General features: G+C 44.2%; 1 protein-coding gene across 6 annotated transcripts in view; it reads left to right on the forward strand.

Annotated features, from left to right (window-relative positions):
• The first annotated feature begins 1,675 nt into the window (after positions 1–1,675).
• The window catches only part of SLC15A2 (solute carrier family 15 member 2), a 62,104-nt gene continuing 45,786 nt past the window's right edge, over positions 1,676–17,993 (forward strand). Inside the window, exons 1-3 of one of the 6 annotated variants that reach the window (XM_064661398.1) lie at positions 1,676–2,186; positions 15,395–15,441; positions 16,474–16,564. In XM_064661398.1, coding sequence (XP_064517468.1) covers positions 15,398–15,441; positions 16,474–16,564 — 135 coding nt within the window. In that variant the 5' untranslated portion in view covers positions 1,676–2,186; positions 15,395–15,397. Of the gene's footprint in view, positions 2,187–10,554; positions 10,687–15,189; positions 15,442–16,473; positions 16,565–16,622; positions 16,656–17,993 lie in introns of those variants that run through there. The other 5 variants (XM_064661401.1, XM_064661404.1, XM_064661403.1 and 2 more) reach the window with 5 other exon arrangements.

Genomic DNA, 17,993 nt, shown 5'->3' on the forward strand with positions numbered 1-17,993 from the left:
TGCTCCACATACCAAGTGCTGCTGGTTGAAAAGAGCCTTGACCTCTTTAATACATCAGGTCAGTGAAAACAGGGCTGGACAATACTTTGGTTGATAATGTTCTGAGGGGACTGAGCAGAACTGCCTGAACATTTCCCGGGTGGTGTTTCCTTGGGGCCTGTTTGCCTTGACAGATTTCTTCCTATGAGTGAACTCTGAGGCAAAAGGAATATTTTATGAAGCTTTTTATATCACTGTCTATGGTTTTTGTGGCAAATTGAGCTCCCTTCATGTTGTATCTCTTCTCTTCCTTCCTCTCCTTGGTGACCTCGCAGCCATCAGTGCCTGAATTCCTGTCTTTCCATCCTTGATTTTCCCTGTCTGCTCTTTATGAGGAGGGTTCCATATCCATAACTCAGCATATGTAGCTTTAAAGCTAGTTACTGCAGTCTGAAGGGAAGGAGCAGACTTGGGCCTGTCCAAGTGAGTAGAAGATCCCAGAAGTCTGTGATTCCCTACCAGAAGCAGCAATGGAAATGACAAGCTTGGTTTGGGACTTTCAGGCTCCTGCCTCTATGCCAGGGAGCCTGGAAGCCACCAGACCCCAAGGGTTTACAGGGTCCTCACCATGGGAATGAGCTGGGTTCCCTGGGCAGCCAGCTGCTACTGAGGTCTGGGACCCTCACACAGTGAGTGTCCTCACTCCAGTGCAGTCCTGCAAATGCCCAAGGAGGAGATTATTCCTATCAAACCATTTTACTGCAGGTTTGGCTCCATGGGAAATGCAGAGCCTAGGTGACAGGAGCATCAGGTTTCTTAATCTCAAGGGATGCAGTGGCATTTTATCATGTCCTCTGAATTATTCTGTCACAAGCATCTTGAAGGTCTGGTTTATCTTCTCTAAAATGATTAGTATGCTGCTCATCAATCATTCTTATTTCACAACTAACATGCTGCAGGTGGTTTAGCAACCTGAGCATTTGGACTGAAATAATTGCACTCTCTAGAGCCCTGCCTAAAGCAGGGGGAAGCTGCTGGTGCCTTTGAGGTGTTTGGGTGCTGTGGGGATAGGGGCATGGAGTGCTTGGGTGGATGGCCAGCCAGCCACCTGTGCCAAGCTCTGTCCTTCTGCAGCATGCCAACTCTCAGGAGTAGCAAATTTCAGTTGTACGGTAGATTATGAAGTCAAGGCTGAAGAAAGGGAAAGCTTCTTTTATTTCTCAGACAGTTAAAGTTAACTCAAGGTTATTTTGTCTTAGTAACACATTTCTACCTGCCTGTCTTTCTCCTACTTTGCTACAAGCTGCACTTGAGTAGCAAAGTGATTCTTGTATGTGTAGAAAGTGGGGGTGCCTGGGAAATGTTCAGCACTCACAGGCAGACTGGCTTATTGGAGAAGCTGAATAGTCAGTGAGTTTTCCCCACTGCTTGCCATTCACCAAAGCCTAAATCTAATTTTAGGCATTAAGCTGAATATGAATTCTTGAAAACATATGGCATCAATTCTGATGCTGATCGCTTTTGGTAAGTTGGCTTGATATAGCCAAATCCTTTGAGTTGTTTTCCATTCCCCAACAGGGAATGTGAGAAAAGGAGGAAGATCTAGGTCTGAGAGAGACCAGGTCTCTGGTCAAGCTAGCTCCAACAATGTACTTGTTTTAGCTATCTATCTTCCCTGTAGGACCAGCTGTTTCTTCAGGAGCCTTGCTCTGGAATGTGTGCAAGTTGGGAAAAGACCTCACCGATAACTCTACACTTACAAAGCCACTGAGTGGTACAGAAAATACAGAAGACAACCCTGAAACGCATGAAGTAAAGAGTTAATGAGTCCTCCAAGAAGCTTTAAGTTTGCACAGAGAAATCAGAGAGGGGAGTTTCACCAGTACATTTCTCTGGCCAAACCCACAGATAAAGATTAACTGAAAGTCTTCAGGGACAGCAAACAGAACAATGTTACTGTGAGGCCAAGTGTTGTTTTGCCATTTGTTCTCTCTATGTTACCATGGAGTACAAGTGCTGCTTGTGGGTACAAGAAGAAATAACCTTATATTCATACCCTACATTTATCTCGGACACATCCTGAAGTTTAAACAGTTCATAGTGCTCTTCTTTTGTACTGGACCATTCCACTGCTTTCTTAATGGAAATCCCTCCATCTGGGGACACTCCACTGACACCTTTGTTTAAGACCCGCTGCAGAGATTTCCGTAAGTAATGTGCTTTGATTGTATTCCTGTTCTTTCCGCATTCCCTGGCTGGGAGTGCTTGAACAGACAGACATTGCGTGTGGAATGTTTGTGGGAGTGGGCTGTTTGAGGCAAGTATCCAAAATATCCATGAAAGAGCTTCAGAGTGAGAGTTGTGCAAACCTGTGTTGCAAACCTGTTACTAATATGTATGCTCATCCAGGTGAAAAACTGGGAAGTATATCATGTAACCCTATGTGTCCTGTTGTGCTTGCATATATTGCAGATCACTAGTGCTGTTAATTACCTGAAATTGTTTGCAGAAACTTCTTGACAAATTGTTCTGAAAAACATACAAACCTAAGGAAAAAGCCTGGCTGTTCGGGGGGTCGGGGGGGGAAGCAAAAGGCAGAAAATGAGCAAGCTACTTTTTTTTTTTTTTTTGGTGAATTAATTACCCATCTTCAGATCTGACAAAATAACTCAGAGGAGGCTTGATGTCTTTTGTTGCTCTATTTTCAGCCAGTGCAGGAAGCAAAAGTGTCAGAAATCTCTCTGCAAAGCCTGTTTTGATGAGATTTCCAGCCAGTTTCATGAATGAAGTTGGTTTGCATTAACTGTGAATAAGTCCTTGGGCAGAACTAGCAAATCATGGGTTCATTGATCACAGACACTTGTGTGCATGGCATCTGACCCAACACTCAATAAAGGCAATGAGGAACCTACTGGGGCAGCTTACCCAATAGCTGTGGAGCCACTTTGCAGTTCCAAAGCAGCTGGAGTCAGCTATTCCCAGACACTGGAAACTGGATGGGAGTGAAATTTGCTTATGTTCCTGATTTATGGAAGTTTGCATCAGGCCCAGGGACAAGCTCTCTGCTGCTCATTTACAGAACTGATGTAACAGATGAGACCTAGTAAGAGTCAAGCTCATCCTTTCCTCCTGCTGCTCTGATGTTTTATTTTCCATCTGTAATTAACAAGGATGGATGCCTAATTTGGGATTGTTTAACTGTGGGGGCTGTTTCAGGGCTGTCCCCTGAGGCTGTCTCCACAAGTAACGTGTTTTTTAAGTTATGCCTCTCTATTGATCCCTGTCTGAACAATTACCAGTGGTACTTGCTCTGAGCCCAAAGGTGCCTGCAATCAACCCCACAATGATATTCAAGGAGAGCACTGTTTTAAAAGGCTGCCTCTCCCAAAGTGTGCTGTGTGTTTAAAATGTGACAGGCTACATGACAGGACCCGAAACAGAGACATTTGAGAAAGCTTGGGATCTTCTGATCCTTGAGCCTGAGCTCAGCCATACTTCCTGACTTTGGCTTGGGAGCCTCTGTTTCAAACACACCATTTTCACCTGGTATCTGTATCTTTATCATGCCTCCAGAATAACCACTGTTTTAAAGATTCCTGCCTTGATATTACAGTGTAATACTCTGCCTGACAAAGCCCTAAAATCTGGTGGCTGGCAAATAAAAATTATTGATAATGATTGTTTCATTAGAGGCATCAATAACTTCACCAGAGCTGTTAGGAAAACAGCTCAGCTGCTCTGAAAATGGCAAAGGAAACTTAGTATTAAGTAGCTCACTTTGCCTGCTCTGCAAACTCCAGCTAAGGCTCCTGGGAGTCAGATTTTCTGGAGGTGGAAATCCAGTATTGAATGTCTGATGGGGCATCAGGGCTACCAATTCTGCTTGTGAGGCTGTATGAAAAGCTAATATGTGCATTGAGAAGTAAAATCACTAACTGAATGATCCTTCAGGAGTTGTGGGCCCAGTTCTTGTTTCTGTGGCTGGGTTTTTTTTTTTCATGACCTTGGGATGGTTGCTCTTTCTCCTTGTCCTCACAGGGGCTCAGTTGCTGGATCAGTCTTTTAGATAGGTGGAAGAGAGTAGGAGAGGTCAGGCCTCTCATCTGCTTCTTTAAGCAGCCTGGACAGCCCCATGGTTGGCACAGTTTCTGCCTGCAGAGACTGGAGTCAGCGAAGAGCCAAGGCAGCAGGGCACTATGATCCCTATCTCCATATGGGCTGTCACTGTGCTCCCATGCAGCTGCAGCACCAAACTGCTTGTGGAGCCAGAAGCCATACAGGAGATGGCACTTAAAGGGATCTTCCTTCAGGCACAGGTTTTCCTTCAGAGCTTTTCTTTCAGAAGGTAGATAGTCCTCTGTCACTTCTCAGCCTGGTGGCAAAGTTACTTGCGCTGACAGCACTCAATTTGGGGGCTGATGCAGCATGACAGGTTGGAGTGAGCGTGTTTGAAAGGGTCTGTGCCAATTAGGATCAGCTGTTATTATCATAGGGGCAGTTAATTGAGGGGCTATCCATAGGCAGCAGGCCATCTCTCTCTAATTTTCCTTCCCTCCTGTTATTTAACAAAACTACTGAGAGGAAGGCTGCATTAACTTTACTTTTATCTTTAATTCTGTAACTGCAGTAAAAGCCAGTATCTGAGAAGCCACTGAATACAGGATAGAATTGGTTCTGTAATAATAACTTGTTTTCCCTCTTTGAAAATAAATATGGTCCTTAGTAGAGAAATTTACCCATTGCTGGCAGTCAATCAGCCAGGACAATTTGGGCTCTGAGTACTCGATTAGAATAACTTTAAGGAAAATTGCCTTCCTCAATCAAGTAAGGATCCATTAACCTGATGAAACAGGGTTTGCTTATCTGAGAGGTTAAGACTCAAAACACAGCCTCGGCTGTATTAGATGAGGCCTCTTTTAGAATGGGAAGTAATAAAAACACCATCTGTCATGTCTAGTCAATCAGACCTTGTATAAGAGAGGAATTATTCCTCTGACTTTACCATTATAAGATCATTTGTTTGTTAACAATGGGAAGTGTCAGGAATTCTGAACACTGGTTTTATTCCATCAAATTATTTCTAGCTGCCTTTATCTTGCAGAGAATTAATATTAATCTGAGTTTATACAGGAAAGAAATATTTCTAGATGAATACAATGCTAAGGTATTCCATGTTGACTCTCTAGTGATTTATTGTTAGAGGTAAAACTGAATGGGAGATGGAGGAAAAAGTGCCATGTACACTTTGCTTCTGAAAAGTATTATTTCTGTAAACCAATCTCATGCAAGTTGCTGAGCGCTCAAACATTCTTTGAAGTCAATTGAATATATACCTCTCTTGTAGCCATAAAGGACCTTAAAGGACTGGGGTGGCTAGATCTTCTCATGTTATGCACAGGCATAGCTGGAGGTCATGAAAAAGGTGATTGCATTTTTTTTGGCATGGATTTATGAAAGCTAATAAATGCTGGCACTAATGGCTTTCTCTGACAGTGAGTACCAGTGCATTCTCCTCTGTTCACTAAGGAGCACTTGGAGATATCTAAAGACTGAATGCCAGACAGCAAAGACAGGAGATGGAAGGAGTGGTGGAAAGCCTATACTAGCATGTACCCAGCACTGCTGCTCATCAGCTGGGGGAGAAACATCATCTTCCCTTGTCACACACCACAGATGAGATTGCAGTGGATGCATTAACATTGCCTGCTGCTTGGGCACATGCTGTGCTGCTGCCCAGCACATTCAGCACTGCTTCATAGCTTCTGGGTGGCCACAAGCTGGAAGCCACCAGAGGTGGTTTTTTGTGCCTATGGGAAAACCATTTCTGTGTTCAGGGTTGCTGTTTGCAGGTGTGTGATGCAGGACTCAGTTGTTGTGTGATGGCACAATCCTATGCAAGATCCCAGGAGGAAGGAGACAGGCTGGGGATAGAAGAGGAGGGTGAAAGCAAATGCCTAATTCAGTGTTCAGTCATAGCCAAAAGATGTGCTCCAGTTAGGCTACTGAGCCTGGGGTCCTGTGAGAAAGGCATGTTGAGCAGAAGGAAGACAACATGTTCTCTGGGGTCGCATCAGGAGAAGGCTGAGCACTCCTGATCCCACTGATGTCAGGTGGATCAGATGCCACTCAGCTCCTAGAAAAACTGGATCTCTTTTGGGGAGTTAGCATAAAGATGAAGAATCACAGATGAGTTCTTGTTTCTATGAGAGAATAACCTTTCTCCCTGCCAAGTTCTGGGGGGATTTGTCATGAGTGCCAGTGGAGAACAGACCACTGTGGGCACAGGATGGCCAGGACAAAATGAATTGTGCTACAAAGTGTTAGTGTCCCTGGAGACCCAAATGCTGAATGTTTAGATTAACATTAAAAAAAGAGGAAAAAAAAAATCTCTAATTTTGTGCCAGTCCCTTTGGGACCTGGTGCAGGAAAAACCCACATGACTGCGCTTCCCCCTGGAGCTGGTGAGAGCTACTCCCACTCACTGTGTTAGCAAATTGATCCCCATGATCACTGCGGGGGGAGGCTGAAAAGAATGGATGGCACTGCAAGCTCGTTATGAAAATGCAGGGAACCAGAGTTAATGAATCTTGGATGAGCCCCTAATCTGCCTGGCCCTCGGTGGAGGAGGCTGGTTGGGGAGGATGTGATTAACATCTCAGTGGAAATGACAGTCCCTAGAATGTAGAAGGTTGTGTCATATCTGTCAGTGCTTGCATCTGGGAGGGGCCACTGTCAGCTGATATCTCTGTGGATTAGATCTGGACAGTTTTTTATCAGAACAGAGGTATTTTTGGGATTTACATGTTCTCTGTCCCTGGCAGCTTGCCCTGATGAAATACCGATTACACAATTGCAATCTGATTTAAACTATAGTCAAAAAATCAGCTGCATGTTGGGTTATGGTGAGAATACACTCTCTGTGATGGCAAAGATTTGAAATTGTGCATTTTGTCTCCTAACACAGGGAAACTTGCAAAGAACATTGAACAGGCTGTTTACTGTGGGTGTATGGAAAAGGATTTGGAAAACTGAAATTAATGCCTTCTCTGAGATTCTCATAATCCCGTAGCCGGATTAATGAATGAAACCACTTGCCCCAGATGTACAGAAGATTAGTGCTGCTTGACTGTTGTTGTATGGCCAGTGGAGTTAAGGTTAGGAAACCTGAAACAAGTGCTCAAGGGGCCTGACAAGTAGCATAGTCAGAACTGAACCTCAAGGTCCTGCTATCACAACCTGTAGCTGTGCCCCTTCCTTCACTGCCCGATAGACCCACCTGGTTCAAGGCAACCCTGTGAGCCGGTTGTGAGGAATAGAGTAGTTACAGGATTTCTGCGTTCTCATTACCTCCACGGCTGCCTCTTGCTGAAGCAAGTAAAAACAGCATTTTACTCGGGAGCTGGGTGGGAGAGCGTGTGGGGGACACCACCGGAAAGCAGGTACTGGTCAACTGAGGGATCAGTGCAGAAATTCCCAGGGCAGTGTCTGTCCCAGAGGCTGGAAGTAAGCATGGAGAGTAGGGCACTGTACCCAAGGGGTGACTGGGACACTGGATTCGACTGTCTTTTGGCATTCCACTAGACCCAAGGCTGCTGCAAGCTGTGATATCTTCAGGAGTTGAGCTGTCCCTCAGAGCCTGTGGCTCAATAAATCAGTAGCTGGTTTTCATTTGCTGTGATAACAGTACAGGCAGGGCAGCTTACAGGATAGATTGCTGGGCTGGCGTGCAAGAGGTTTCAGCGGAATCTACCTTCATCAGGATTGTTTTTCCCTCTTTTGTTCCTCTCTGAAATGGAGATACTGATATCTGCTCATTGAGATGCCCTGAGATCTGCTGCTGAAAAGCACTATCTTAAGGTCCTGCTTCTGAAACCACCAGGGAGAAAATGTTCTTGGGACACCAAATGGTCCTCAAGTATTTTTCCAAAGTTCTGCCTCGCCACATACATCTTTCTTCCAGCTGCAGGGACCTCCCACCTTCTCACTCCATGAAGGGGACAACCCAGCCTCAGCTCCAGGCAAGTGGACTGGGTAAATCTTCAAATTTTTCTGTTTCCAGGCTCTCTCTGTTATTCAGAGGTTTTGAACAGAGAGCTATGCCTGAGCCAGACAGGTGTGTCATTGCGTGTCTGAGGGACTAGCACACCTTGTGACAATCAGAATTGATCACTTGCACCCTTGCAAGTCAAACAGAACTAACTACTGTGTTAGGTCACATGCCCTCACACACCAATTTTGGCTATCCTTTTCTGGATTTGTTTGGTTTTTTTTCAGAGCATTCTCTCTGTTGCTGACTTTACGTACCTATGTGAACAGTAAAACTAGCTATTGTTTCAACTAGGGACTGTCTCTGAGAAGGGGGGTAGCATTCCTAAAATGCTTTAAATTGCTATAAAGGTGAAACAAAGGACTATCAAGAAGGGCAGAACGTAGAAACATCCCAGGGACTGGACATGTTCCGATTGCCTGGGGCACCTGGGTGTACATTTTCTCTATGTCTTGAACTTACTGAAACCAGTGCTACCAGTCAGCTCTGAGTCATAGTGTGCATGGCACCTTATACCACAGCAAAAAGTACAACTTAGAAGTGGAGGGGCAAATAGCTGGAAAAGAATTCAAGAGTTCCCTTAGCCCATATCTTATTCTGGAGCCAACTTCCATTGTTTTTTTTCAGAGGTTTTGTGACACTCTCATCTTGAGAGCCTAGAAAGTAATTTAAATTCATGGTTGTATTTTGTTTGTGCTGAGTTTTCTTCATTTCCTGCCTCAGCTCTCTCGTGCCCTGTGTTTTGCTTGAACATTCCCTCCAATGAAGAGAAAAATCTTAATTTTTCTTTGCTATGGCAGCCTCTTAAAAAATTGTTCAGAAATAAAAGCCCTTCCTGTTGTGGTTCCCCCTTCCAATCTTCTAATAGAGTCACAAGCTTTACCAAGAGAAGCTTTTTATTTTTCGCAACAATTATTCTCCGTCTAGCTTTTCTTCTCTATTGCATTTTCTGGCCTGTAGTGCTTATATGTCTTTTCTGCTTGTTTTTCACAGTGCTTTCCCAGAGTCTCATGCTGCTGGCTTTGCCATGCTGTGCTTTGTACTTATCTATGCCATATCTTCTTATAATATGACTAGCACTCCCTGGATCCTGACCATACTTCCTACGTTCTGGAATCCTTCTTACCATCTATCTTTTCTTTAATCTCTCTTCTGTGAATAGCCTGCTCTTTTGTAGCCATTGTTAAAGTTTTGCTTCAATCCTCCTTGCACAAGCCCCTTACAATTTGCCATCATCTTTTCATGAGTTGTTCAGGCTGTTCTTCTTCCTTTCACTTCAGGCTGTGCATCCCTTGTTGCTCTGTCATATGACTCATCACCTGTAGGAATTTATTCCTCATTTCATTTTGGAATTTGATCTGTGATCAGCTTAGGCTGCTCACTATTGCACATATAAGTAGCTATTGCTGCATGTTTCTCTTCACTCTTAAGTTCAGATGTCTCTCAGTGTTTCCCTGAAGCATCTTTATAGTCCTCCTGCCCAATTCCCCTGTGTCAACCTTTGTCCAGCTAATAGCAGAGTTCAGCAGGAATTGTAACCTGTTTGTAGCCTTGACTGTATCTTGTGTGTTGAGGTGATGATGAGAGATATGTGGCCATGAAGCAGATGGGACTTCAGTGTAATGAAAAGGGGAAGGATGCAGGTGGCTTCAGGGACTTGATGTGTGGTCATGGAGACACAATTTTGCTCTGCTGCTGAACCCACAGAATTTCACTTTAAACCATTTCTGTACTGTAGAAAACATCTGATGTTTTCCCCTGCAGAGGAGTTGCCTTAAAGCCTCTCTGAAAGAGCAGTTTGGAGGAGGTTACAGGAGAAAGCAGAAAGTAGTAAACAGCAGAAGTGGAGTACAGAAACTGTTGATCCTCTTTTAGGCAGCTCATGACTTAAAGGTGGAAAAGGGTCTGGGGGAGCAGCATGTCAGTGTTATGTCTGCATTCCTATGTGATATGTGAAGAACCAGGAGCTGAAGACAGTCTGTCAAAAGGTGATGAAACCTTGTGTCTTCTCACAACCTTAACTACTGGGTGCTCCATCCCTGGAAACATTCACAATCAGGTTGGGCAGGGCTCTGAGCAACCTGATCTAGTTGAAGTTGTTCCTGCTCATTGCAGAGGGTTGGACTGGATGGCCTTTAAAGGTCCCTTCCAGCCCAAACCGTTCTATTATTCTGTGATACTGAAAGACATGTATAGATAAGGTCAGCTCTGTAGCTGGTGCACAGTGTCAAAAATTTGGATTTATGGTCAGCTATAGATCCTGCCTAGTTACAGAGCCAGTCCCTGTCCACATCCAGAAGCAGTAATTTTATTGAAAGGTAGTGTAGCTGCAGTGCAAAGTGATTGATCGTGAACATCCATGAAAGGTGCCATGCAGCCTCAGAGTCTGTGTTCGAGAAAGGCAGATTCCCTATGACATTTGGGAGCTGAGCGAAGATGACTTCAGATCAAAAACTAAATGAAAATTTAACTATTTTGTTGGCGGCCAAAGGACTGCTGTTGTGAAGTGAAACATTAACAACAGCGTGAGAGAGAGCTGGGATTGCTCAACAAAGGTTCATCTTCAGGCACAACAGAGCTGGGGTCGTCCAACGCGCAGGAATCGTCCGACATGGCAGAGGGGGACGGCACGCTGCGGGCTGCCGAGGAACCCCAAGCTGGTGAGAGAATTGAAAAAGATTTCTTCTTGCTAATCATAGGAGAAACTGGAAGTAAAAACGTGTGAGAAGGGATGAGAAGTTCCTTGGATTGTTACAGGTTGACTACAGACCAGATGACAATCACTTAAATACAGATTAGGTACTTTATATTGTTAGTGGTATTAATCTAAATATCTTTACAATTTTGAGTCTATACAGGCTGTTGAATAGAGGAGAGATGTGGGTTTGAAGGCCCTTGGCATATTTTCCTGGTTGTTCAAATGATTTTATAAATCGTTTTCTTAAATTACTTTGAAGTTTGGGAGAAGTCTGCAGGCAATGGAAACCAGTCTTGATCTGTCTAAATCAGTTAAACCCTGCTCTTTCTTGTGATCAAAGAATTGGAGAAAATAAGCCAGATGAGACCTGGAGAGGTTATCATGTCCTTCCAGGGTCTGGTCATTAAGCCCTAAGTGTTGCTGGCTCACATTCTTCTGGCTTCTTAAAACCTTATCTTGAAAATAAAGACAGAGGAGAGAAATGCATATATGGTAAAAGGGCTATAAAAGTATGGCCAGTGTCTATGAATTAAAAATAAGACTCATTATTAAGAGATGAGTGTGGCTGAGCTGAAAATTAGGAAGGGATTGTACCACAAGATGAATGCAGGTAAAAATGAAGAGATTAGTTGAGTATAAACAGCTTAAGTTGCACAGTACTGCAGCAGGGAGCAGTGAGAACAGGGGGTTTGTAAATGCAATGGGAAAATGCAGATTTTCTTCCTGAGGATTTGGGAACCAGAAAAAATTAAATTATGAACTCAAAGTCATAGCAAAATCTATTCATGGGAATTTCTGGCTATACGAGGCATCTGGTAGTTGAATATTACATTTAAGCATGAATCATCCTGCAGACTCCCCACTTGCATAAAGGATAACTTAGAAAAGAGGAAATTATACAGAAAGCAGTCTTGGCTTTCATGCTTACCGAGTGAAGTTGTTTGGCACAAGATTTTCACAGAAACTCAGGAGGACACCTCATCCATCTGCCTGCTCTGGGACAGGACCTGATATTTATCCAGTCCCTAATACATTCTTATATAACGGAAATCATGGGTTGCCTGAATCCTGCAGCTCCAGCCACACCATCTCTGTTCCAGTGCTTATCTGTCCTTGCTGATACGGAAATTGGAAACAGGAGCCCAAATCATCTTTACTGAAAATAAAGTCAGTTATTTCCCTCATCCTCGATGAAAATGGAGAACAGTTGGTCTCTGTGGCTGTTTTTCCTGTCAGTGGATAGGAGTAGTGTTTGGTAGTCTTCTTCCCCAGATGTCATATTTTTCATTCCCGAGCTGCAAAATGGTTTCTCCCATTTTGCAACACCAGTTTGAATTCATACCCTGTTCTCACCTATGCTTCTCCATCCTGGTTTCGGACACAAAGGAGAGCAGCACACTGGCTGTGCTGGTGTTCTCTTTGCTCATGGAAAAGCTGAGGACCTGCATGTTTTGCGCTTTCCTAGTCTGATGGAAAATCATTGATAGCTACTCTGAGAGAGATTTCCCAGCTGTCCACCGTATGGGCATTCCACCTGGGCTTTATTTCCTTGTGAGACACTGGAGATACTAGGGTTAGGATATATCACATACAGAGCTGCTCTAGCTGTTATGCCACTTACCCTGTCACCAAAGAAAGAAACAGTCTGGTTCGAGAGCATTTTTTTCCAACCTGAAATGGCTGTTTTGTAGTCCTTATTCTCCTTTTGGTGCTTACAAGGGATTATCTGATCAAGTATCCCTCTGGCTATGGAGGAACACACCTGGGTTGTCCTAACCTGCCTTTGTAAAGGCAGTGGTGATGCTTGTCATGCTTCTGCCCCCCACATGGGAAGTGCCTGAGTGTATCATATTCAGCACTTGAAGGTGAATTTCATCAGGCTCTAATGATCTGGGTACATTTGAGGTATCCAAATATTATTTAAGCAGGTTCTGTCTTGTTTCATCCATATTCCTATTGGTTCATTGTAATGGTGTTGGGCATCTTGTTGCAATTTACTTTTTTTAGTGGAAAAAACCCAAAAGGATACAACTTTTCTGGCTTCTGTGGATGAGCTTTTGTTTGCTTGTTTTCTGGTTTAAATAACAGCCTTTCATTTTCCTTCCTCTTTCTCCAGTATTGACAGCATTTCTAACACCTTTTCTTATTGCCTTTTGTGTCCCCCTGCTAGCTGTAATTCATTTTGTGCCTTGGCTTTGCAGCCTCCACCGCTCCGTGTTTGATCCGTTTGTTTATACTTGTCTAAAGAAATGCCACCTTATTTCCATTTGTGGTACAATTCCTTCCTGATTTTCAGCCCAGCCTCACAGGTCTCCTTCTATCAAGTACTCTTCTGTATCTGTATCTAATGTGCTTGCGAAGTTATTCTCCTTAACTCATTTTTTGCTGTTTGCTACAAGTTACCATTTATTGCCAGACATTTGAATTCCTTTTCTCCCTTTTCTATCTGTGAAGACCTTCTGGCAGCTAATGACCTAAAAAGCTCTGCAGTGTATTAGACAAGTAGTATGTTAATCCTACTGACTGATAGGGTTTTTCATGCTACTATTAAAAAAAATAATCATTTAGCTTATGTGACACACAGGGCTGTATACACACAGAGGAAATATAGCTGCAGAAGGCTGAAAATATTAAGGCATCACATTGCAGCAGTGTGGGAGCTCTGTGCAAGAGACAGTGAAACCTTTTCTGTCTTCCTTTTGTATTACTCCTTTAATAACTCTGCTGCTGTGTTTGCTCTGCTTGCCTGTGTATGGCAGAATACCACAGGTTTCTACTCGGAGTTGTACAGAGATACTTAGGGCAGTAAGAGATGCCACCATCAGAAATACTCCTGCTGTCTCTAGCACAGGGTCAGACTTGCAGGACACAAGAGTATGTGCTACCCTGGTGTGCAGGAGACTGGACCAATGTGCACAAGTCTGTTCCTTGCACTGTCCCCAACGCTGCTTTTGAGTCACTCTTGCCTGTGAAATGGGCTTGACAAATCCGAGCTCACTGGAGGCTGGACCCATTGAAAAGGCTGTGTGGGTGTTAGATCACCAGGAGGGCTGAAGATCCACTGGTCTGTGGCAGTACAGGGGAGGTATCAAACTGTTGCTTTGCCGCTGCTGTAGAAGAATAAAGGCGTAAGTAATGGGTAGACCTTCCTGGCCCCATCTGTAGTTTGGGTTTCATGTTTAGCTGCCCTGTTTAGTTGCCCAATGAACAGGATCCCTGGGGATTTTCAGAGAAAGCAATACCAGAGCATATAAGGGAATGTGGAGAGTAATTATGCTTCCTCTGTGCACTCTGTCACATCTGATTCCCTTGTCTAAGTGTTCTCTATGTCTTGTTGGCAATAACTGAAGCCAGATTAAGGATCTCTGGTGTGAGTAAAGGCCTGTTTCCTCGTTTGTCAGCTGCAAACCTGGTTCTTGTGATACCCAAACACTTTCAGCAAGTCGATGCTGGAGCTGAGGATGAGTTTATGGAGCCTCCTTTTACCAGTTATGGATTCTGGGTGTGGTCTGTGCTTTGCTGATAAGATAAGGGGGAAATATTTGGAAAAATTCTTTGAACATTTGCCTTTTAAAGAAGCCAAGTGTAAGAGGGAGAAAAAAAACTCTGCACTGCGCCGAGGTTGTCTTCAGAAATGCCACCTTATTTCCATTTGTGGTACAATTCCTTCCTGATTTTCAGCCCAGCAGACACACACCACTGAGGATAGTTTATGGGAAGGTTGTGAATTTTGCTCTGTAATTGCAACTGGCACTGGAAGAATACTGATGAAGGGCTCCACTGTTCCTGTGGGAAGGGCATGGAAGGAAGGACATCAGGGTACCTGCAGGGAGCTGAGCCCACATAGCTGCAGGGGGAATTCTGGGACTCCCAGCACAGATAGGCTGCATTTGCCACTTAATGAGTCCTGGAGTGTTCTTTTGAATAATAGAAAGTAGAGACAGGGTTTGGGGCTGCTTCTGAGTGCTGGCTGTGCCCCCTTGATTAAACTGTCCCATGGGAAAAGACAAGGTCATTCCAGGGAATTGGTGTGGGAATGAACCCTGGGTCACTTCACTCCTGAGATAGCAAAGAAATGATTTAACACAGTGCAGGCATCCATGACATCCAGTGTCCAGGGGTTTGATGTGATGAGCATTTTAGTAGTTTATAACTTGAAATGTGTGGCTTTTCAGTGGAATGAGATCCCTGCAGAGTAAACCTGTCATTACCACATTGGGAGGGAGATGCACACTCTGCTCCTAAATCCACAGGCTGTAGGTGTGTCTGGGACCTGGCATTTTTATTCAGCTCACATCTGTGCAGCCTACAGTGCCGTGCTGGCATGGTGCACGTACCATGGCTGGGGGCATGCCAAACCACAGGGAGGTCTGTGCCATAAAGTGCTGACAGCCCCAACCTGTGAATGATTTAGGCTGTGTTCCCTGACTCCTCTTGAACTCTGCAGTTGTCTTTCCGGGTAGCATCTCCCTCCCCTTTCTGCCCTGGCTGCACAAATGTGCTCAATTAGGGTTAACTCAAACTGAATCAAACTTCATGCCTGAGGTTGGAAATCTTCCCAGTCAACTCACCACAGCCACATAGCATGGTGGGAGACAAGGCGAGAGGGGAGATGAACGCTTTTCAGAGAAATGAATCCAAGGAAACTTTGTTCAATTTTATGTCTGCAGGAGATGATCCCCCCAAAGGAGATTTCCCTCTTCGGAAAAAATCCCCGGTGAGTGTTACTGCTGGTTTCCTTTGCTTTGCTTTCTGCTCAGATTGCTCTAAACATTGCAAGATCTCTCTGTTCTCTCCTCTGTTGTGCTCTGGCTAGAGACAAACACCCTTTCTTGCAGAGCATTGAAATAAGCATTAACAACTCAAGGGAAAAATCCTTCCACTAACCTGATTAAGTTAAGAAAGTGCAGCTTAAAGGGGAAACACAAACTATCTGAATGTTTGGGAAAAAGGGTAAGGTTTCGATTGCTGCCTTTTTCCTGAACACTACTTTTCTTGTGAGAAAGGACTTACTTCTCTGAAGTGGAGGGGGATGTTGTGCATGGGACAGAGAGAGCTGGCCCCTGCATTGGCTTGGTTTGATGAAACCCACCAGGGAAGGGTCTCCAGATGTTGCAAAGCAGAAGGAAGGACAGGAACTGAGGACAGGCCACTGCTGAGTGTTAGAGCCCTACTGTAGTGCCAGAGCCTTGAGTTTAGATCTTTGGCTCTGATTTAAAGCCTGACTCAGGTGAATATATATTGCTGCCTTGCAGGTTTGATGTTTGTGCAGGTTTTCAGTCTAATTCTCGTTGAGTGCTTGACCCCTAAAAACTATTCACTGCGTTGTATTCAGGGGGAACTTGGCTTGTATTGTAGCTGCTTTGACTTGCAGGATAATATGTAATACTTGGTCTTAAAACTCACAGTCATGTCATTAGCAAGCCAACTGTTTAACTCACAGTTATAAGTACTGTGCAGACATTAACTATTGGATATCCAGAGCTCCTTGGAAATATTAATCTTTATTCCATTTTGCAGCTAGACAGCAAGAAGGAGAGGTGAAAACAAACGTCTCCTGTAGCAGGCTCTTTAAACGAACTGTCTTTTTTCCAAAGACACAGACTATCAACTTCCACAGTATCTTTAAGAGGTCCATAATCCTGCAGATCCCAGGCTTGCTGTGGTAGCTAAGCACTGCAGACTATCTGTGCGTTCATGAATCCAGGCTTAACCTCTTTGCTTTTGCTGGGGCTCTCTGCTGAGCAAGGTTCTCCTCCGCGAAAGCGAGCAAACCGCACCTGGCTCTCCGCATGGATGAAAGCTTCCCACTTTTGGATGCCCAGGCAGGCCACAGGCAGGTCAGTGATACAGCGGAGAGAACACATGAGGGTTTCTGCAAGTGCTGATACCATCTCATGTCATACAAGCCAGATGGAAGTCCCCCTGCTTGTAAGTCGTTGTTCTGTGTTTGTAAGCACTTACTCAGGGTCCCGGCTCAGGCGCTCGGGGAGGTTTAGCTGGGAAGTCACCGCCCTCTGCTCTCCTTTCCCTTCTTGCCTCTACTCACCTGTAGGAGGTGCCCGTCCCAGAGCAGGAGTGGCTGAAATGAGTCACTGCACCTTAAACCGCTGCAGCTAAATCCACCGAGGCTTGTGCACTGGGTGTGGAGGGTGAGTTCAGGCAGCAGCGCTCCTGACAGCTGGGTTTGAACAGTCACGTTCTGCATCTCCATCAAATGTTATGAAATGTGTGAGAGAGAGGAAGAAAAAAAATCCCTGTTGTACAATTTTACTTCAAAGTTCAGTAAATGCCTCCCAGCACCCACAGGAAACATAATTTGCCTCTTATGGCTTTTCTTCTTTTATTATGAAAAACCTGTTGTAGAAAGGTATTCTGTGTGTGCTTATGTTTGTGTGTTTGTGCATTTACAGCTTATGTATGCCACCGGTTTTAGGCTAGTCTAAAAGCAGAAGGCCCTAATGCTGTTTTCAAGAGAGCCCACTCTTTCTTACAAGCCATATGCTGAGCATGATGGTTTCAGAGCAAATAAAAAATGAAATGGATAATTATGTATTTACTCTAGTAAAGCAAACAGGCCAAGGGTTTTTTATTAAAAAGGCAGCCCATAAATAGTGAGAGAATATATGTGTATATATATAAAAGAGGGACAGAAATATTTACCTTTAGAGATGCTTGGTTAAGTAATGGAAAGTGGGGTGGGGGAAGTTATAGTTTGGTTTTGGGATTTTTTTTTGACAATCATTCACTTTTGCTGCTCTTTTATAATGTTGAGCAAGACAGCATAATTAAGATAGACTCTTCTAAAGTTGGTGCTGTTGCTTTGGGAATCCAAATATGCTTAGGTCTCTTGATGGTGAAATAAACCTGAATAAACACATCTATTTTGGTACCTGTATTTGCATTTGGTACTCTGGGAAGAAGTACAGGAATTCATTATTTCCGACACGAGGCGCAGAAATGCATGTGAAGAGTTCATCTCACTTCACTGGCCCATACCATGGCTGTTTAAAACCATAAATATAAGTGCAGCTGTTAACATCACACTCCCCCCAGTCCCTCACCAAAAGCATGGCCAGCCCCTCTCTCCCACTGATTGGCAGAGACTGGGCAGTGCTGTGAAAACCTGCTTTCCTGTTGTGAGGCAGTGGAGCTACTAAGCAGCTGGAAGCTGAAAGCTGCTTAGCTCAGACCGCTGTGGGGTAGCAAGAGGGACAGGGGCCCACACAAGATCATGCCAAGACTCGTCTGTTTAATGCCTTGTATTTC

This window comes from Pseudopipra pipra, chromosome 7 (genome assembly GCF_036250125.1).
Source record: "Pseudopipra pipra isolate bDixPip1 chromosome 7, bDixPip1.hap1, whole genome shotgun sequence".
NCBI lineage: Eukaryota > Metazoa > Chordata > Aves > Passeriformes > Pipridae > Pseudopipra > Pseudopipra pipra.